General features: G+C 49.9%; 5 protein-coding genes across 5 annotated transcripts; 3 read left to right on the top strand and 2 right to left on the bottom strand.

Moving 5' to 3' along the window:
• Window positions 1-325: 325 nt before the first annotated feature.
• C8Q69DRAFT_140133 (leucine rich repeat domain protein) lies at window positions 326-3,227 on the bottom strand. The gene is made up of 2 exons (XM_028625418.1): window positions 2,941-3,227; window positions 326-2,890 (listed from the first exon to the last, which is right to left on the bottom strand). Exons 1-2 carry the CDS (start codon window positions 3,134-3,136, stop codon window positions 432-434), a joined length of 2,655 nt encoding a protein of 884 aa, XP_028487187.1. The 5' UTR covers window positions 3,137-3,227; the 3' UTR covers window positions 326-431.
• Window positions 3,228-4,010: 783 nt separating this feature from the next.
• Window positions 4,011-5,220, top strand: C8Q69DRAFT_139944 (hypothetical protein). Its single transcript, XM_028625417.1, has one exon. The coding sequence runs from the start codon at window positions 4,238-4,240 to the stop codon at window positions 5,009-5,011; it is 774 nt and encodes a 257-aa protein (XP_028487186.1). The 5' UTR covers window positions 4,011-4,237; the 3' UTR covers window positions 5,012-5,220.
• Window positions 5,220-7,515, bottom strand: C8Q69DRAFT_455861 (lanthionine synthetase C family protein). Its single transcript, XM_028629797.1, has 4 exons — window positions 7,082-7,515; window positions 6,391-6,979; window positions 6,306-6,319; window positions 5,220-6,252 (listed from the first exon to the last, which is right to left on the bottom strand). The coding sequence occupies exons 1-4, from the start codon at window positions 7,269-7,271 to the stop codon at window positions 5,429-5,431; spliced, it is 1,617 nt and encodes a 538-aa protein (XP_028487185.1). The 5' UTR covers window positions 7,272-7,515; the 3' UTR covers window positions 5,220-5,428.
• Window positions 7,516-8,034: 519 nt separating this feature from the next.
• C8Q69DRAFT_441728 (putative histone acetyltransferase Spt10) lies at window positions 8,035-9,664 on the top strand (the record flags this gene model as incomplete). The annotated part of the gene is made up of 2 exons (XM_028628773.1): window positions 8,035-8,532; window positions 8,636-9,664. The coding sequence occupies 2 exons, from the start codon at window positions 8,035-8,037 to the stop codon at window positions 9,662-9,664; spliced, it is 1,527 nt and encodes a 508-aa protein (XP_028487184.1).
• Window positions 9,665-10,184: 520 nt separating this feature from the next.
• C8Q69DRAFT_485042 (chaperonin Cpn60/TCP-1 family) lies at window positions 10,185-12,204 on the top strand (the record flags this gene model as incomplete). Its single annotated transcript, XM_028631805.1, has 6 exons — window positions 10,185-10,230; window positions 10,296-10,462; window positions 10,533-10,869; window positions 10,935-11,307; window positions 11,364-12,025; window positions 12,101-12,204. 6 exons carry the CDS (start codon window positions 10,185-10,187, stop codon window positions 12,202-12,204), a joined length of 1,689 nt encoding a protein of 562 aa, XP_028487183.1.
• Between the last annotated feature and the right edge of the window lie 1,280 nt (window positions 12,205-13,484).

The following is a 13,484-nucleotide window of genomic DNA, read 5'->3' as shown; positions in this document are numbered from 1 at the left end:
GGTTGTCAATGGAGCCCTGAGGAGAAAGGGGAAGGAATATGGAGACTGCTCCTTTTCCCTTTTCTTTTTTTGTGTCGGTAATGATGGCTAGGACATGGCAAGACAAAAAGGAAAAAATTTGTCCAATTAAGCACAAAAAATTACATCAGGAAGAACGGAGACCAGGGGGGAAAAATGGAGAAATTCCGCGTCATGAACTGCGAGAATTCCTCTGCGGATGGGTTTTCTTTCTTTTGACTAAGGCGCGGGTAAAATGTACCTTTTAAGCCAGAATTATGCCAGACATACGACACGGATTACTTGCGGTCTCTCACTTGCATTTTTCATCTGTAAACCCCCATATTCACCTCTATGGAGTGAAATGGCCATTAGACCGTAAGTATCTTAAGCAAACTGTAGATGTTGGCATTCATGCTACTCTTATTTTCCTTTTAAGGGTATAGATACCCCTTCTCGAAGTAATTACCGTACATATCCACAACGCCACTTCTGCCCCGAGGCTCCGCATTCCTCACGATCTTCACTTCACCCTTCCAGTGTCCCTCCACAGAAAGTGGGATAGGCCGAACTGGCCACGTGGGGGTCGTCGGGGTTGGAGGCAGCGATGGAGACGGATATCCAGACAAGGAGGACATTGTAAAACGAGGCGACAGGAGAGACGATGCGTCTCCAGAAACGTGCCTTTGTTCTCGATGTGCCCTGAGAAGTGCCTCGTATTCTGCTTTCTTCGATCGCCGGAAGGCTGCTAGTGCAGCGACGAGATCGATTTGGAGCTCTTTGGGATACTGCTGTCGCTCTATCTCGCTGCCTGCGTATCTAGAATGGCGCTCATCATTGTTCGACGGTGACGCTCCCCAAGAGTGGGTGCTTGGACTGGGGGTTAGACCCGTTGCTGATCGAGGAGAGCCGAGTCCCGAATGTGCAGAGCGGATCGAGTCGTCGTCTTCAGGAGTAAGACTGACTTTTTGATTCAAAATTGCCATGGGGAAGTATTTTCCCTGGTCATTGTCAGGAATACCGCATTCACCTTCGAAGAAGCTGAAATCGTCCACGGCTGCGGACCAAAGTTGCTCTGAATCTCGGTCTCCTGTGGTTGAGTTAAGTCTTGTATCAAGTGGTTTCCAGGAATTTGGCTTTTGGCGGTTCTTTTTGTGGTCAGGAGCAATCTCAAGTACTAGCCGTCGAAGCGCGAAGAGACTCCTCGCTTGCTGCTTCTCAGCAGTAAGTCGAGCTCGACCCGGAGGGAGAGAATAATCGGATTTTGATTGAAGAATGGCCAACAATGCCTCATCTGAGCAAGCGGTTATGAAACGAATCAAGGAAGCTAGTATTGGGGAATTTGCGGGCACAGTTGACGGGACGTCGGTCAGGACCAATGTATCAATGTGAGGTATATGAGAAGGATGAAGATAGGGGAAGGTATAAGCTGCGCTGCCCCGTCGAGGAACGCCATTATTTTTCGGTCTTTTTGAAATCAGTTCTTGGATCTTCCGGCTTCGCGGATCAAGAGAGCTTGTAGAACTCTCGTGGGAGCCTGCTCCTGTGGCGCCCAAAAGGGCATCTTCATCGTCGAATACATCATCATTGACCACTTCTGGTGCAAAAACAGAGCCCCGTCTCACTTGACCTAATGGCTCGTCTTCATAGGGCTTCCGAATACTGTCCCGTTTTGGTTCAGCGTAGGACTCAGCAATAGGCCTGATCGACGTGTCCTCTAGCTCAACCCGGAACTCAGTGTCGGCAGGCAGTTCGAATATCTCATGCGTTGAAGGAAGCTCTACCGCATGTCTCTGATCCGGACTCGTTGTCTCGCCCGGAAGTTCTGGTAACAAAGCACTGAGAGGTGCCACATCCTTGACCGGAGCATCTGCCGTCACTATCGCATGATGAGCACGAAGATAAGTCAGTGTTTCCTCTCCGTATCTCCCTAATACAGGAATCAATTTCTCAGCGCCAGGGAAACTAGAGGGATCCGTGGCCCCCCTGATCTGCTGGCGCTTTCTGATAGATTCGGCTGTATCCACTGTTCCAACATCAAGCACATGCAGTTTCTTGGAAGCTATCAGACTTGCAACTCCTTCGAGGGTTATCTGATTATCAGATATGAAGAGGTGGGTCACCCCGACGTGTGGTAAGCTCTCGACGAGGGACCTCCCTGTCAGAGGACGCGTTAACTGACTTAAGATCAGCTCATCCAAATCAGCACGGTTGAGTATATAGGTGCTATAAGGGCTCAACGCCGAATGGCTGGTGGGCTGTTGTCCTTGGATTCCTGGATCTGTTTGCGTCTCAGTCGAAGATATTGCTGGAGATCCTAAGCAAGCCTGCATCAACGACCTGATGGCCATATCAGTGAGTAGGTTGTTCCGAATATCCAGAAACCGTACGCGACTGCCGATGGCATTCGCCAGAAACTCTGCGTCGCTGTCCTTGAGACCTATGCCCCGCAACTTGAGCACCTGGAGATCTTCCAACAGGGATAATGTAGAGAGGACTGTTCTGTCCCTTGCAGAGGTGGTATAAGACAGGTCGAGGTAGACCAGGGCGGGAAACCGTAATAAGGCTTCTGCAATTCCAACGGAGGTTGTATTGGGCTCTCGCTCTGCCTTCAACAGGCGGAGGTTGTACGTCCGCAGAGAATCATGCCTGCCGGTCTGCCCACTGTGGGAATTCTGCTTCAAAGCAACCATGGCATTATGGTCAAAGAAAGGCAGCTCCGACACTATCAGAGATTGGAGACACGGGAGATAATCTAGGACCTCCTTGAGCCACTCCGGACGGGGGCCATCGTAGATCTCCGAAAGAGCGGGAGGCAGATGGAGAGTATGGGTCAGCATCCTGACGCTGAGCCGTGCTCGTTTCAGGGTTCTTCGAAAGCGGGTGAGAGCGACTCCGCGAGATCAGTTTTCCATTCTTTTCCTTAGTTAGCATGGATCTCACCATAGACCGCATCATTTTCCGTCCCAAAATGGGAGGCTGGGTCTCCCCAGAGAAACGGCATGAATAGCTCGTGCCATCTCCTGCAGACGAGCGCGACAGCGCAGAGATCACTGGAAGGTATATAACGAGCAACGATGGACCAGGCATCTCTGGTGGTGGCATGTTCGTATGACGGAGGTATTGTTTCAATTATCATTTTCGTGTTTGTGAGGATCTCACTTTCCGAATTATATGTTGCTAGAACCTCTCAGCGAGACACATACTCTCAGCCTGGTGTATGCCTTGAAGCTTCGAGCATAGTAGCCCAGGTCAGGCAGGTAATGATAGTCTCGAGATCGAGCTGTGGACAGAACATGGCTGAAGTAACTACCATTAGTGTCACTGGTTGTGTGCGGGCAATCTGGCCCCCAAGAGCGTGACCCAACTCGTTGCGGCTGAGTACGCATTAGATAGAGCGTCGATCTGCTCCAGCAGTGATTTCATGTCAGGAAACCCCTCAGCCCTGTGAGCCTGAGGCAAATGGGGATAGCCGTGCCGTGGATCCGTGCACATGGCTGCAAATACATGGAATGATTTCGAGAAGTATTACTGTCCGGAGTATTATCTCCACGAAAGAATGGTTTTCCAAATCTTTCGCTTTCCCTTGCATGATTGGGTTCATTATTATCCGCGCCCGCACCAGCCACCGGAAGGGATAGCACGGTTGAGAATCGGACTCCCCCAATCAAGGGGATCAATCAACACTGCTTACGGACAATAAGGCGTGATAATGCATATATGACAGATCTTTCATGCGCCATGTGGTGGGATTTAAGCTTCTTCCATATCTGCAGTGGCATATGATACTTCTGATCGCAGTGGATAGTTACCTAGCTACTCCGTACAAGTAGTTAATTCAGTGTAAACAAACAGCTCTCTACCACCGACGATCAGACCACCACCCAGCGAACTCCAAGCAATCCACGAGAAGCCAGAAGGGGTTCTGTTGCAGTTCAGGGTCTTGAAGATCCTCGCAGCATTAATGGGCGTTATTGGCGTGCATCAAGACCGGCTCAAGTTGCTCGAACAACACGGAAAACCATCTGGTGGCGCCGACTACTGCAGTGACGTAAAGCGTCTACTGGGCTGATAACCAATTGACCATCAGCTGCGACTCTCTTAATGTACCTGGTTTCCCTGCCTCCCAGATCCTCTTGTTCTCTCTTTTCTCGATCGTCTCAATCCCGTTGTTACTCCCTAAAAAGAAGCAATCAATCCAGCTCAGCAAGTTGCACCCCGTCGTGATCCGGTCGCAAAGATGGAGGCCTCTCAGAAAAAGATACGCCTCATGCACTATATTGGCGAGTTTCTCAACCTCGACTTCTCCTCCTTCGAGAGCGTCGCAGAATTCATTGCCCTTATCCAAGCGCTACGAGAAGGGCTGACGAATATCGACGATTATTTCGCCCTCCAGGACTTTGAAGTCAACGTCTTATTCTTATCCAAGCTGGAAACACAGCCCGAGTGGAAGGACTGGGCATTGACCATGCTGCGGGACAAGCGGGTAAACAGCACCGACCCGGCTCAGCAGATGGCCTTTCAAGAACTCTCCCGCCAGGCGATCAAGTACGAGAAAGCGATGCTGCAAAAGGCAGAGCAGACCGGTGAGGGTCGGTCCTCGCCGGACTGGACGAAGCCACGCGCTCTGACACAAGATGAAATCAATGAATTTGTCACGGGGCAAATGCACAAAGACAGGAAGGAACAGCAACCACTGAAAGGTCACACCAAAAGACCCAGCCAGGAAGAGATCAACGAGTTCGTTGTCCAGCAGATGCGCAAAGAACAGGAACGAAAGACGCGGTCCCGAGCCCGAAGTCAACCCGACATGAGAAAAGCCGCCCAACAGAGAAAGGAGCAGATCTGCTGCACTTTCTGCGGAGACCGCGATCACCGTCTGGAGAGGTGCTGGCGACGATGGAGAGTTGTCGCAGAGATGCCACGCGCGAACTACACGCCGAAGAGAGTGGAATTCAAGAGGGAGATCCCCGGTCAACGGCCAATATACCATGGCGGCTTTACTGTCGTGTAGACACTTATCACCTATCCTGCAATTTTTTGGACATGAGACACGGTCAAGACGTTTCTTCTTGTTTGCGGCATTGATTGAGCATTCAGCATGGCGTTTTGGAGGTGATTAGGTTATCGATGGAGTCCTCTGATATGGAACTGGAATTGGAACTTGGTTGGATTAGAAGGTACTTGGCAAGAGATATACTACGTGATGTATGGTATAATCGTTTAGTTTTCGAGTTATCTTGAAACAAATATCCCATTACATGTCAACGATCTCATTCTTCCTCAAAAGACAGCAAAAAAAATAACCTGCTATTCCTATTTCGTATCAAAGTCGTAGAGTTACTTGAGAGAAAGACTACTATCTGCAGTGTAACCGATCAGAGAGAAATTGAAAACTCAATAAAAAAAGATCAGCTTGCCTGCCATCTACTCAGAGACCTCCCGTAAGGCCTAATCCTCCGAACCCTACCATTCCCAGAAAACACTGTGAATGCTCCCTGAAGGCTTCATCGGTCTTCAAGTCCTCTGGAGTCAACGAACGTCCAAGCTGCTCCGCAAGTTCCATCTTCCGCAAACGCATCCGGATTATAGCGCAGGCATCCGCCCAAGCGCACACAGTCCCCGCTAGGCCTTCAAAGAGGCTATAGGGACGATCAGGCATGCGGAAGTTGCGCCGCACCTCAGCACTGTTGCTGAATGGTTGCGTCTTCCGCGCGTACAATAACATTGCCAGAGCCTTGGCAAGATAGGAGTCGCCAGTAGTGTTCTGCTTTCTGCTGGCGCTGCGGGAAACACGGCCACCACGTTCCGCACTGGATTCAGCTTCAGACTTTGAGTGTTGACCCGCATTTTTGTTGCTGTATTCGTAGACAACATGGAGTAAGAGAAGCGGCCATGCATTACCAGCATGTCCGTGACAAACACCACCGCCTTTGGATAGCAGGCCTTCTTCCCAGACCCGGTCGGTGCCCAGCCGAAGGGCTTCGTCCCATTCTGGCTTTTCATACTCGGAAATGAACTGTTTAGCTGTCGCGAGAAGAAGCATGAGACCAGGGACGCCATGGCAGATCTGGACCAGTGGTGAGGCACGATTCGAAGGACGAACAGGGAGTGATGTTGGTAAGTGGCCGTTGTTGGAGATGCAGATTTTGCATAGTTCTGTTATTGTATCGGCTATAATCGGATAATGAGACTCCTCTTCGTCATATTCCAATTCCCACGGTTTGCATTGTAGGAGGATCGTCAATGTTCCGCCTTTTCCCACGTGTCAGCTGCAGATATCATAACGTCGAGGGGGGCATCCTTACAGACTCCGTGGATGCTTCATCAAGCCAAACACTGATTAGTATTCGAGCATGCTACGTCTTTTACAAGTGAAAGGAGAGAACTCACGCGCCGAGATTACATCGTCCATCATCCCGCGTCCATGTCAACGGCAATGGACCTTTTTCACCATGCTTCTTTACCCAAACATCCTCCGCGCCAATCTTGCCATTCTGTATAATGACATCAACCAGACTCTGAGTGTGAGAGAACACCGAACGTAAAGAGTACTGATTCTCATCATCAAACGGATGTGCTTGCAGATTCTCAAGCCCCCATAGTAAACCCGCGCGCCCATACAAAACCTCCTCCCCTGGGGGTTCCGGTTCATCTGGATCTCGGAATTTCCGCGGAAACCTGATCGCATCGTGGGAGGCATGCATATCCACCGCAGCGATATCACCGATATCATTAGCACGAAGATGAACACCCGCGCCTCTGCGATTGAAAAAGCATTTTTCCAAACATCGCACATATATAGCACTGAACTTGCGGGTGCCTAGAGGCGAGAAACGTTTATCATCTAACCGGATGGGCGGTCCCTTTTGAAGAACCCTTTCGCGAGCGAGGGTGCGAAAATCCGGCATGGGGGGGTCACTATCGTCCATAACGAGAGATTTGGCTTGGTAATGCAACCTCATGAATGCGAGGGCGACGCCTGGGGTTTACATAATATTTCAGCTTTTCTGTGCTTTTTTTTGTTTTGGTTTTATTTTTTGGACGTGTACAATTGAATGGATGAATGAAAACTCGCATGTACCTGCGGTACCACTGTATATGCTGCCATATTCCTTTGGGTCGTCTGGTAGGGAGACATTGTTTTGGAGGAGGTCGACTCCATGTCGAATTGCGGCTTGTAGCTCCCTGAATATCGTCTGCAGCGATTCTTTGTCAATTTTGGCGGGAGATAGATTGTTTCGATGATATTGTGGAAGCTGATGTCCTTCCATGATGGATGAAAGAACACAGGATGGTTGAAGATGAAAGCTGAAATGTCGGTGAACAGACGGCAATTACAGAAGTCGCGTCTATTCCTAGCTACGTAATAGCATATCATCTGCTAATTTGTTATGGGCCAGGTATAAAAACCCCTGTTCGCGATGCGTAGTAGTTAGATTATGCGTACGGGTTTTAATCCAGCCCTATCTTAACGCAGTCAGTGATGGTTTATATTGCTGATTTTGACACCGTAGCTGCTAACACTGTTCTTTATCACTGACAATAAAGCTCCAGTAATAATCACCTAAGTTATCAAGTATTAATAACTAACCACGCCAAGCTAGTTAACGATTATCCCAGCATCATGGTATGATATGGCGGAACAACGATGATCCGCCAACGCCTCCGGGGCGGGACGACGTCTTCTCTGCTGCGTTCACCACGTTCCGGTCTCGAGAATACCCAGCGGTCCTTGAAGTGCCCGTTAACGACGCAGCATCCCCCACCGAGTCTATCCCAGATGGTGTTTGAATAGCCAGGGATTGAAGTATAATTGGATATTTCGTGCTTCCAACCCCCTACCTGGTAAAGACCCCGCAACACCCTTCGATCATTGCAATGCCAACTCATTCTCTGCGGCGGCTCTCTTCCGGGCCGGCCGGTAATACATAATAACGTTCAGCTCTGCAATATCATTTGTGAGCTTTGGCTTGTTCCATGGACTAATCAGGTAACTAGCCCCGTGACCGGCTCTGCCAGGTGCCTGAGGGCATGATGCCCGCGGTACATGAAGACCCAAACGCCCCGGTCATCGCGACGGATAAGGAGCTTCCTGGCACGATCTCTCCGCGTCAGGTAACTCTTAGGGACCGGGTCACTGTCGCGACGCTGGTCCCGTTCTCATGCGCGGCCGAAGTACCGCGGTCTCTGTTGGGCTATCTATCAGATCAGCTCAACAAAGAGATCGAAAAGGGCGATACGTATGCGATGACTGATCCGATTGCTCTGGATGATTTTGGTCCGTATTGGTTCTCCAACTTTGGTGCCGTCATGCTCTTGGGTGATATCAGGAGCGCTCAGGATGTGCAGGCTATGGAGAAAGCCGGCACGGATTGGGCGAAAGCCTGCCTTGGCAGTTTTAATATCAGACCGAACTATCCTGGCCGCAGCAGTCATATCTGCAATGGCATGTTCTTGGTCACAGATGCTGCACGGAACAGAGGTGTGGGTAGGTTGATGGGAGAAGGATATCTTGAATGGGCGCCAAAGCTAGTAAGTAACACAAAGCAAACAGGGCAATATCCTAGCCTGTGTTCCCCCGATAGCAACCTTTTTTCTTCTCTACTCTGATAGAACTTCCACTAATTACGAGCAGGGATATACTTATTCTGTATTTAATCTTGTATATGAAAATAACGTGGCGTCCTGTCGTATATGGGATGCATTGGGCTTTAAGCGGATTGGAAAAGTCCCGAGCGGGGGTAAATTGCGCTCCCAGCCCGGTCAGTTCGTGGATGCCATTATATATGGACGGGACTTGGGTCCCGAAGGTGAAGACTCTGTGACTCAAGAGCGCTTTGACAAGATAAGATATTACCTCAAGCATTCAAAATACCCGCGAGGGGCCGACAGAGCTGAGAAGAGCAGGCTGAGAAGCGCTGCAACTCATTACAAATTAGTCGGCGGGGAGAATGGGGAGCCTGAAAAGCTCATGTTGAAAGACAAGGAGGTTGTGTCTGATCCCCAGCAGCAGTATCAGATAGCTCGTCAGATTCATATCCAGCAGCACGGAGGGATCAACAAGACGACTGCTACGATTGCCGTGAAGTACCACTGGGTAAGAATCAAAGAGACTGTGAGCCGAGTCATCAGGGACTGCCCGCAGTGTAAGGAAGCACCCAAAGCTCCTGTTGCTGGGGCGGGCAGAGCGGATGAGTCGTCGGTCGCTCGTTCGAGCGATATCAACGGATCACCAGATGCGGCAACTGGTTCTCCAGACGAGCTCATGACTGACGCTCCCAATGGTGAAAATCCTTTCGTATCGACGCATCAATCAGTCGTGCCGGCGCCTGTTGACTCTATCACCGACTACACCAATATGCCTCTTGACCCGCAGATCATCGACATCAACCAGCATCTCCCCAGGTTCCAACACCACGACGCCATGTCTGACCCATATGGACATGTGGCGCAGGACCTGCCTCATTCGAACTTCGAGGATGAAGTCAGACGGCATGCTGGCAATGACTACCAAGTCATGATGAATGACGAGTCGGATACAGAGGCCGCTGCTCTACGCCGGGAGACCCTTGGGCTGGTAAACGCTCCGCTGAGCGAAGCCCAGCACGAACAGGAGATGTTAGCGAGATACGTCGAACGGTCAGAAGACGACTTGGAGTTTTAGTGGGCCATGGTGTTCTGGGAGTCTTTTTTTCGGAAGGCGTCTAAGCATAGAATCTGCACGGAGCATGAGGCCGTGATGTGTTTTCCAGCGTCACTAACTGAACGCTGAGCGGATTTCCTAAAAGTCAGTGTGCACCACTGCCATTTTGATAATAATAGCATTAAACAAGGATTGATAAAAAATCTGTCTATATAAAATAAAAAAACAGTATCTCAGAATGTCCTGCATGTGCTTCACAACAGTAATACTGTGTAGTTAGTGGTGAACGTTGCCAAAGCGGTAGGGTTGCAAGGCGGATGATGATTGGCTGGCGCTGTGTCCTTTGGCGACGCGGGCTCTCGAGAGCTCTAGGGAAATTTTGGTCGAGATCGTGAACCCCAGAGCTCGTCGAGGCGGACCCCGCGATCCCTCCAAAGAACCTGCAACACCTCCTTTTCCCCCGTCCATTTCAATCACTTAATACCTTTTCTTCTGTTGTATTCCTCCCCGTCGGGTCACCCGGCACAGTCATCCCACAACCATGGCCTTCTCCGGCCAAGTCCCCACCATCGTGGTCCTGAAGGAAGGTCGGTAGCACCATCATGCCCGCTTGACGGTGAAGCGGCCATTTATTGATGCTATAAATCACTAGGAACCGACGCTTCACAGGGAAAGGGTCAGATTATATCGAATATCGACGCCTGCGTTGCGGTGCAATCGACTATCAAGAGCACACTGGGTCCATACGGAGGCGACTTGCTTCTTGTTGACGGCAACGGCAAACAGACAATCACCAACGATGGAGCAACAGTGATGAAGGTGTGTACTTTACATTTGTTATTTTTGCCATATAATCTGTCATCCGATAGCTGACCGGTTGGGGATCAAGCTCTTGGACATCGTCCACCCTGCCGCCCGCATTCTTACCGACATCGCACGTTCCCAAGATGCCGAAGTGGGTGACGGAACAACATCTGTCGTTGTTCTCGCTGGTGAGATCTTGAAGGAGGTTCGTGATCTGGTCGAACAGGGAGTCAGTGCACAAACAATCATCAAGGGCTTGCGGAGAGCGAGCGCCATGTCTGTGAACAAGGTCAAGGAGATTGCGATAGACATCATCGATGCAGCGGGCAGTGAGGAACAAAAGATCGACACTCTGCGGAAATTGGCCGCTACTGCGATGAACAGCAAGTTGATCAAGAGGAACTCGGATTTCTTCACGAAGAGTGCGTGCATCTGCTATTCGTGCGGACTGGGGAGAGGGCAAAAAGAAGCTAATGATATGATGCAGTGGTTGTCGATGCTGTCCTTACTCTCGATCAGGAAGACCTTAACGAGAAGCTTATCGGCATGAAGAAGGTCAACGGCGGTGCTCTTCAGGAGTCGCTGTTTGTTAACGGTGTTGCTTTCAAGAAGACGTTCTCCTACGCTGGTTTCGAGCAACAGCCCAAGTCGTTCAAGGACCCGAAGATTGTTTGCTTGAATGTCGAGCTTGAACTGAAGAGCGAGAAGGATAACGCAGAGGTCCGGGTGGAGCAGGTGTCAGAATACCAGGCTATTGTCGACGCGGAGTGGCAGATTATCTACAACAAGATGGAGGCCATCTACAAGACGGGAGCCAAGGTTGTTCTGAGCAAGCTGCCAATCGGTGACTTGGCTACACAGTGCGTGCTTCCGTTTAGACACAACATACGATCTCCCGATCACTAACAACGAACAGGTACTTTGCTGACCGGGACATTTTCTGCGCTGGTCGCGTCGCATCCGATGATATGGAACGTGTGTGCCAGGCCACAGGCGCTTCGGTTCAGTCGACATGCTCCGATATCCAGGATCGTCACCTCGGTACTTGCGGTTCCTTCGAGGAGCGACAGATTGGTGGTGAGCGATTCAACATCTTCTCTGACTGCCCCGGAGCGAAGACCTGCACCCTGGTGCTCCGTGGTGGGGCTGAGCAGTTCATCGCCGAGGTCGAGCGCAGTCTACACGATGCCATCATGATCGTCAAGCGCGCTATCCGTAACACTACCGTCGTCGCCGGTGGTGGTGCCTGCGAGATGGAGCTCTCCAGCTACCTTCACCGCTACGCTGATAAGAACGTGCCGCACAAGCAGCAGGCTGTTGTTAAGGCGTTTGCCAAGGCCTTGGAAGTCATCCCTCGCCAGCTTTGCGACAACGCCGGTTTCGATGCCACCGACATTCTGAACAGACTCCGTGTTGAGCACCGCAAGGGTAGCACCTGGGCGGGTGTCGACTTCGACCATGAAGGTGTCCGCGACAACATGGAAGCCTTTGTGTGGGAGCCCAGCTTGGTCAAGGTCAATGCCATCCAGGCTGCCGTCGAGGCTGCGTGCTTGATCCTGAGTGTGGACGAGACGATAAGTATGTTTCCCGCCCTCCCCTTTGTTTATCCTTCTTGGGGGGATATTTCTACTAACACACGATGCAACTAAACAGAGAACCAAGAATCCGCCCAGCCTCAGGCACCCACCCGCGGTCTGCCACCGGGTGCCGCCCAGCGTGCTCTCCGTGGCCGCGGACGGGGTATGCCCAGAAGGTGAACAAGGGAAAAAGGGAAAAGCATTGGAGAGTGAAGAAAGAATTGAATATTCACGATTGTGACGACGAGGAGAAGCAAGTAGATACGAGATGTAATACTTTTCCTTGCAGAGACCAAAAATCAATCTTTCTATATATGATCTTGGGAACTGAGACGCAGCAGGAAAGTGCAACAAACAGGAAAAGTGCAATAAAAAGCCATGAGCTCTTCTCGTGTAATAGATCCCGCTTCACCCTGCGCGTAGATTTGATATACAATTGCGTTTGCGGAAGAAGCATCGGGTTAGCCAGAGAGGGCCGTCGTTGTTCATTCTGTAAACTCTAATAATATTATTTATATATTTACGTCAGCGGGCCGGTGATAGTTAGTCGTCCTGACATAGGTAGTTGCTTGGGCATATTCTGATCTAATCCTATTATCCCAGATCAAGGCCTGACCCTCGAATCGGATATTATTACGGCGTGCTTCGACCAAGTAGTGGCTATAATCGGTAGAGTAGTATACATAATACTCTAGTTCCGCGGAGACGCATACCTGGTAGTTGCTGCAGGATAGGCGACCCCGACGCAGTGGAACGATCAGCACGCAGATGCAGGATAGAATAAGATTAAATAGCCGGCGGAATCGTGCATATAGATAGTATCGATATTTACAATGGACGGTATATCCGATAGGACGAGTGCTGAAGATGAGTGGTTCTTCAGCGATCAACTAATCCTCTCCCGGAAGGTGAGCACAGCGGCCTAGGGGTGGTATTTTGAAATTCAAAATTTCATGAAATTCATGAAATTAAAAGTCTTGAAATGAAAGAAAAAGATTTTTTGAAATTTTGAAATACGCTAATAAATTAGTGTGGTAGTTCCGACCCACTTAATATCTCAAGACATCCAAAATTAGCACAATCTATTGGTTAAATCTAGGCTACCGCTTACTTATCTCCTTTAGGTATAGTGTAACCAACTAGTTGGTCTGTGCGTTTTGAATTTCGAAAGAAAAAAAAAGGGCGAAATGCAGTATTTCATGAAATTAAAAGTAAATTTCTGAAATTCACCACCCCTAGCACAGCCACTCTCAAAAACGTGTCAGACGCAGGGCTCAAAGAACTATCATCAAGTTTTGACAGGCGACATGCAAGCACAGCCTCAATATTATGGTCATGTCATCGCCTCGAGAGATGCAGAGGATGATGTTGTCAAAATGGGATGGGGCTGGTAGTCTACATGAATCTATGCCAGCGTGTCTGTCCTCATAGTCTATGTCTGTCTTTCTAGAAAACGATCC

Source organism: Paecilomyces variotii, assembly GCF_004022145.1.
Source record: "Paecilomyces variotii strain CBS 101075 chromosome Unknown C8Q69scaffold_2, whole genome shotgun sequence".
NCBI classification, from domain to species: domain Eukaryota; kingdom Fungi; phylum Ascomycota; class Eurotiomycetes; order Eurotiales; family Thermoascaceae; genus Paecilomyces; species Paecilomyces variotii.
This window is presented reverse-complemented; position numbering and strand designations above follow the sequence as displayed.

Excerpts from the sequence above, each read along its gene's own strand:
- C8Q69DRAFT_140133 (XM_028625418.1), bottom strand. The coding sequence starts at position 3,136 with ATGATAATTGAAACAATACCTCCGTCATACGAACATGCCACCACCAGA. Across the intron at positions 2,891-2,940 it reads GGAAAATGATGCGGTCTATG|TCGCTCTCACCCGCTTTCGA; the intron begins GTGAGATCCATG and ends GATCTCGCGGAG.
- C8Q69DRAFT_455861 (XM_028629797.1), bottom strand. The coding sequence starts at position 7,271 with ATGGAAGGACATCAGCTTCCACAATATCATCGAAACAATCTATCTCCC. Across the intron at positions 6,980-7,081 it reads CATATACAGTGGTACCGCAG|GCGTCGCCCTCGCATTCATG; the intron begins GTACATGCGAGT and ends TGTAAACCCCAG.
- C8Q69DRAFT_139944 (XM_028625417.1), top strand. The coding sequence starts at position 4,238 with ATGGAGGCCTCTCAGAAAAAGATACGCCTCATGCACTATATTGGCGAG.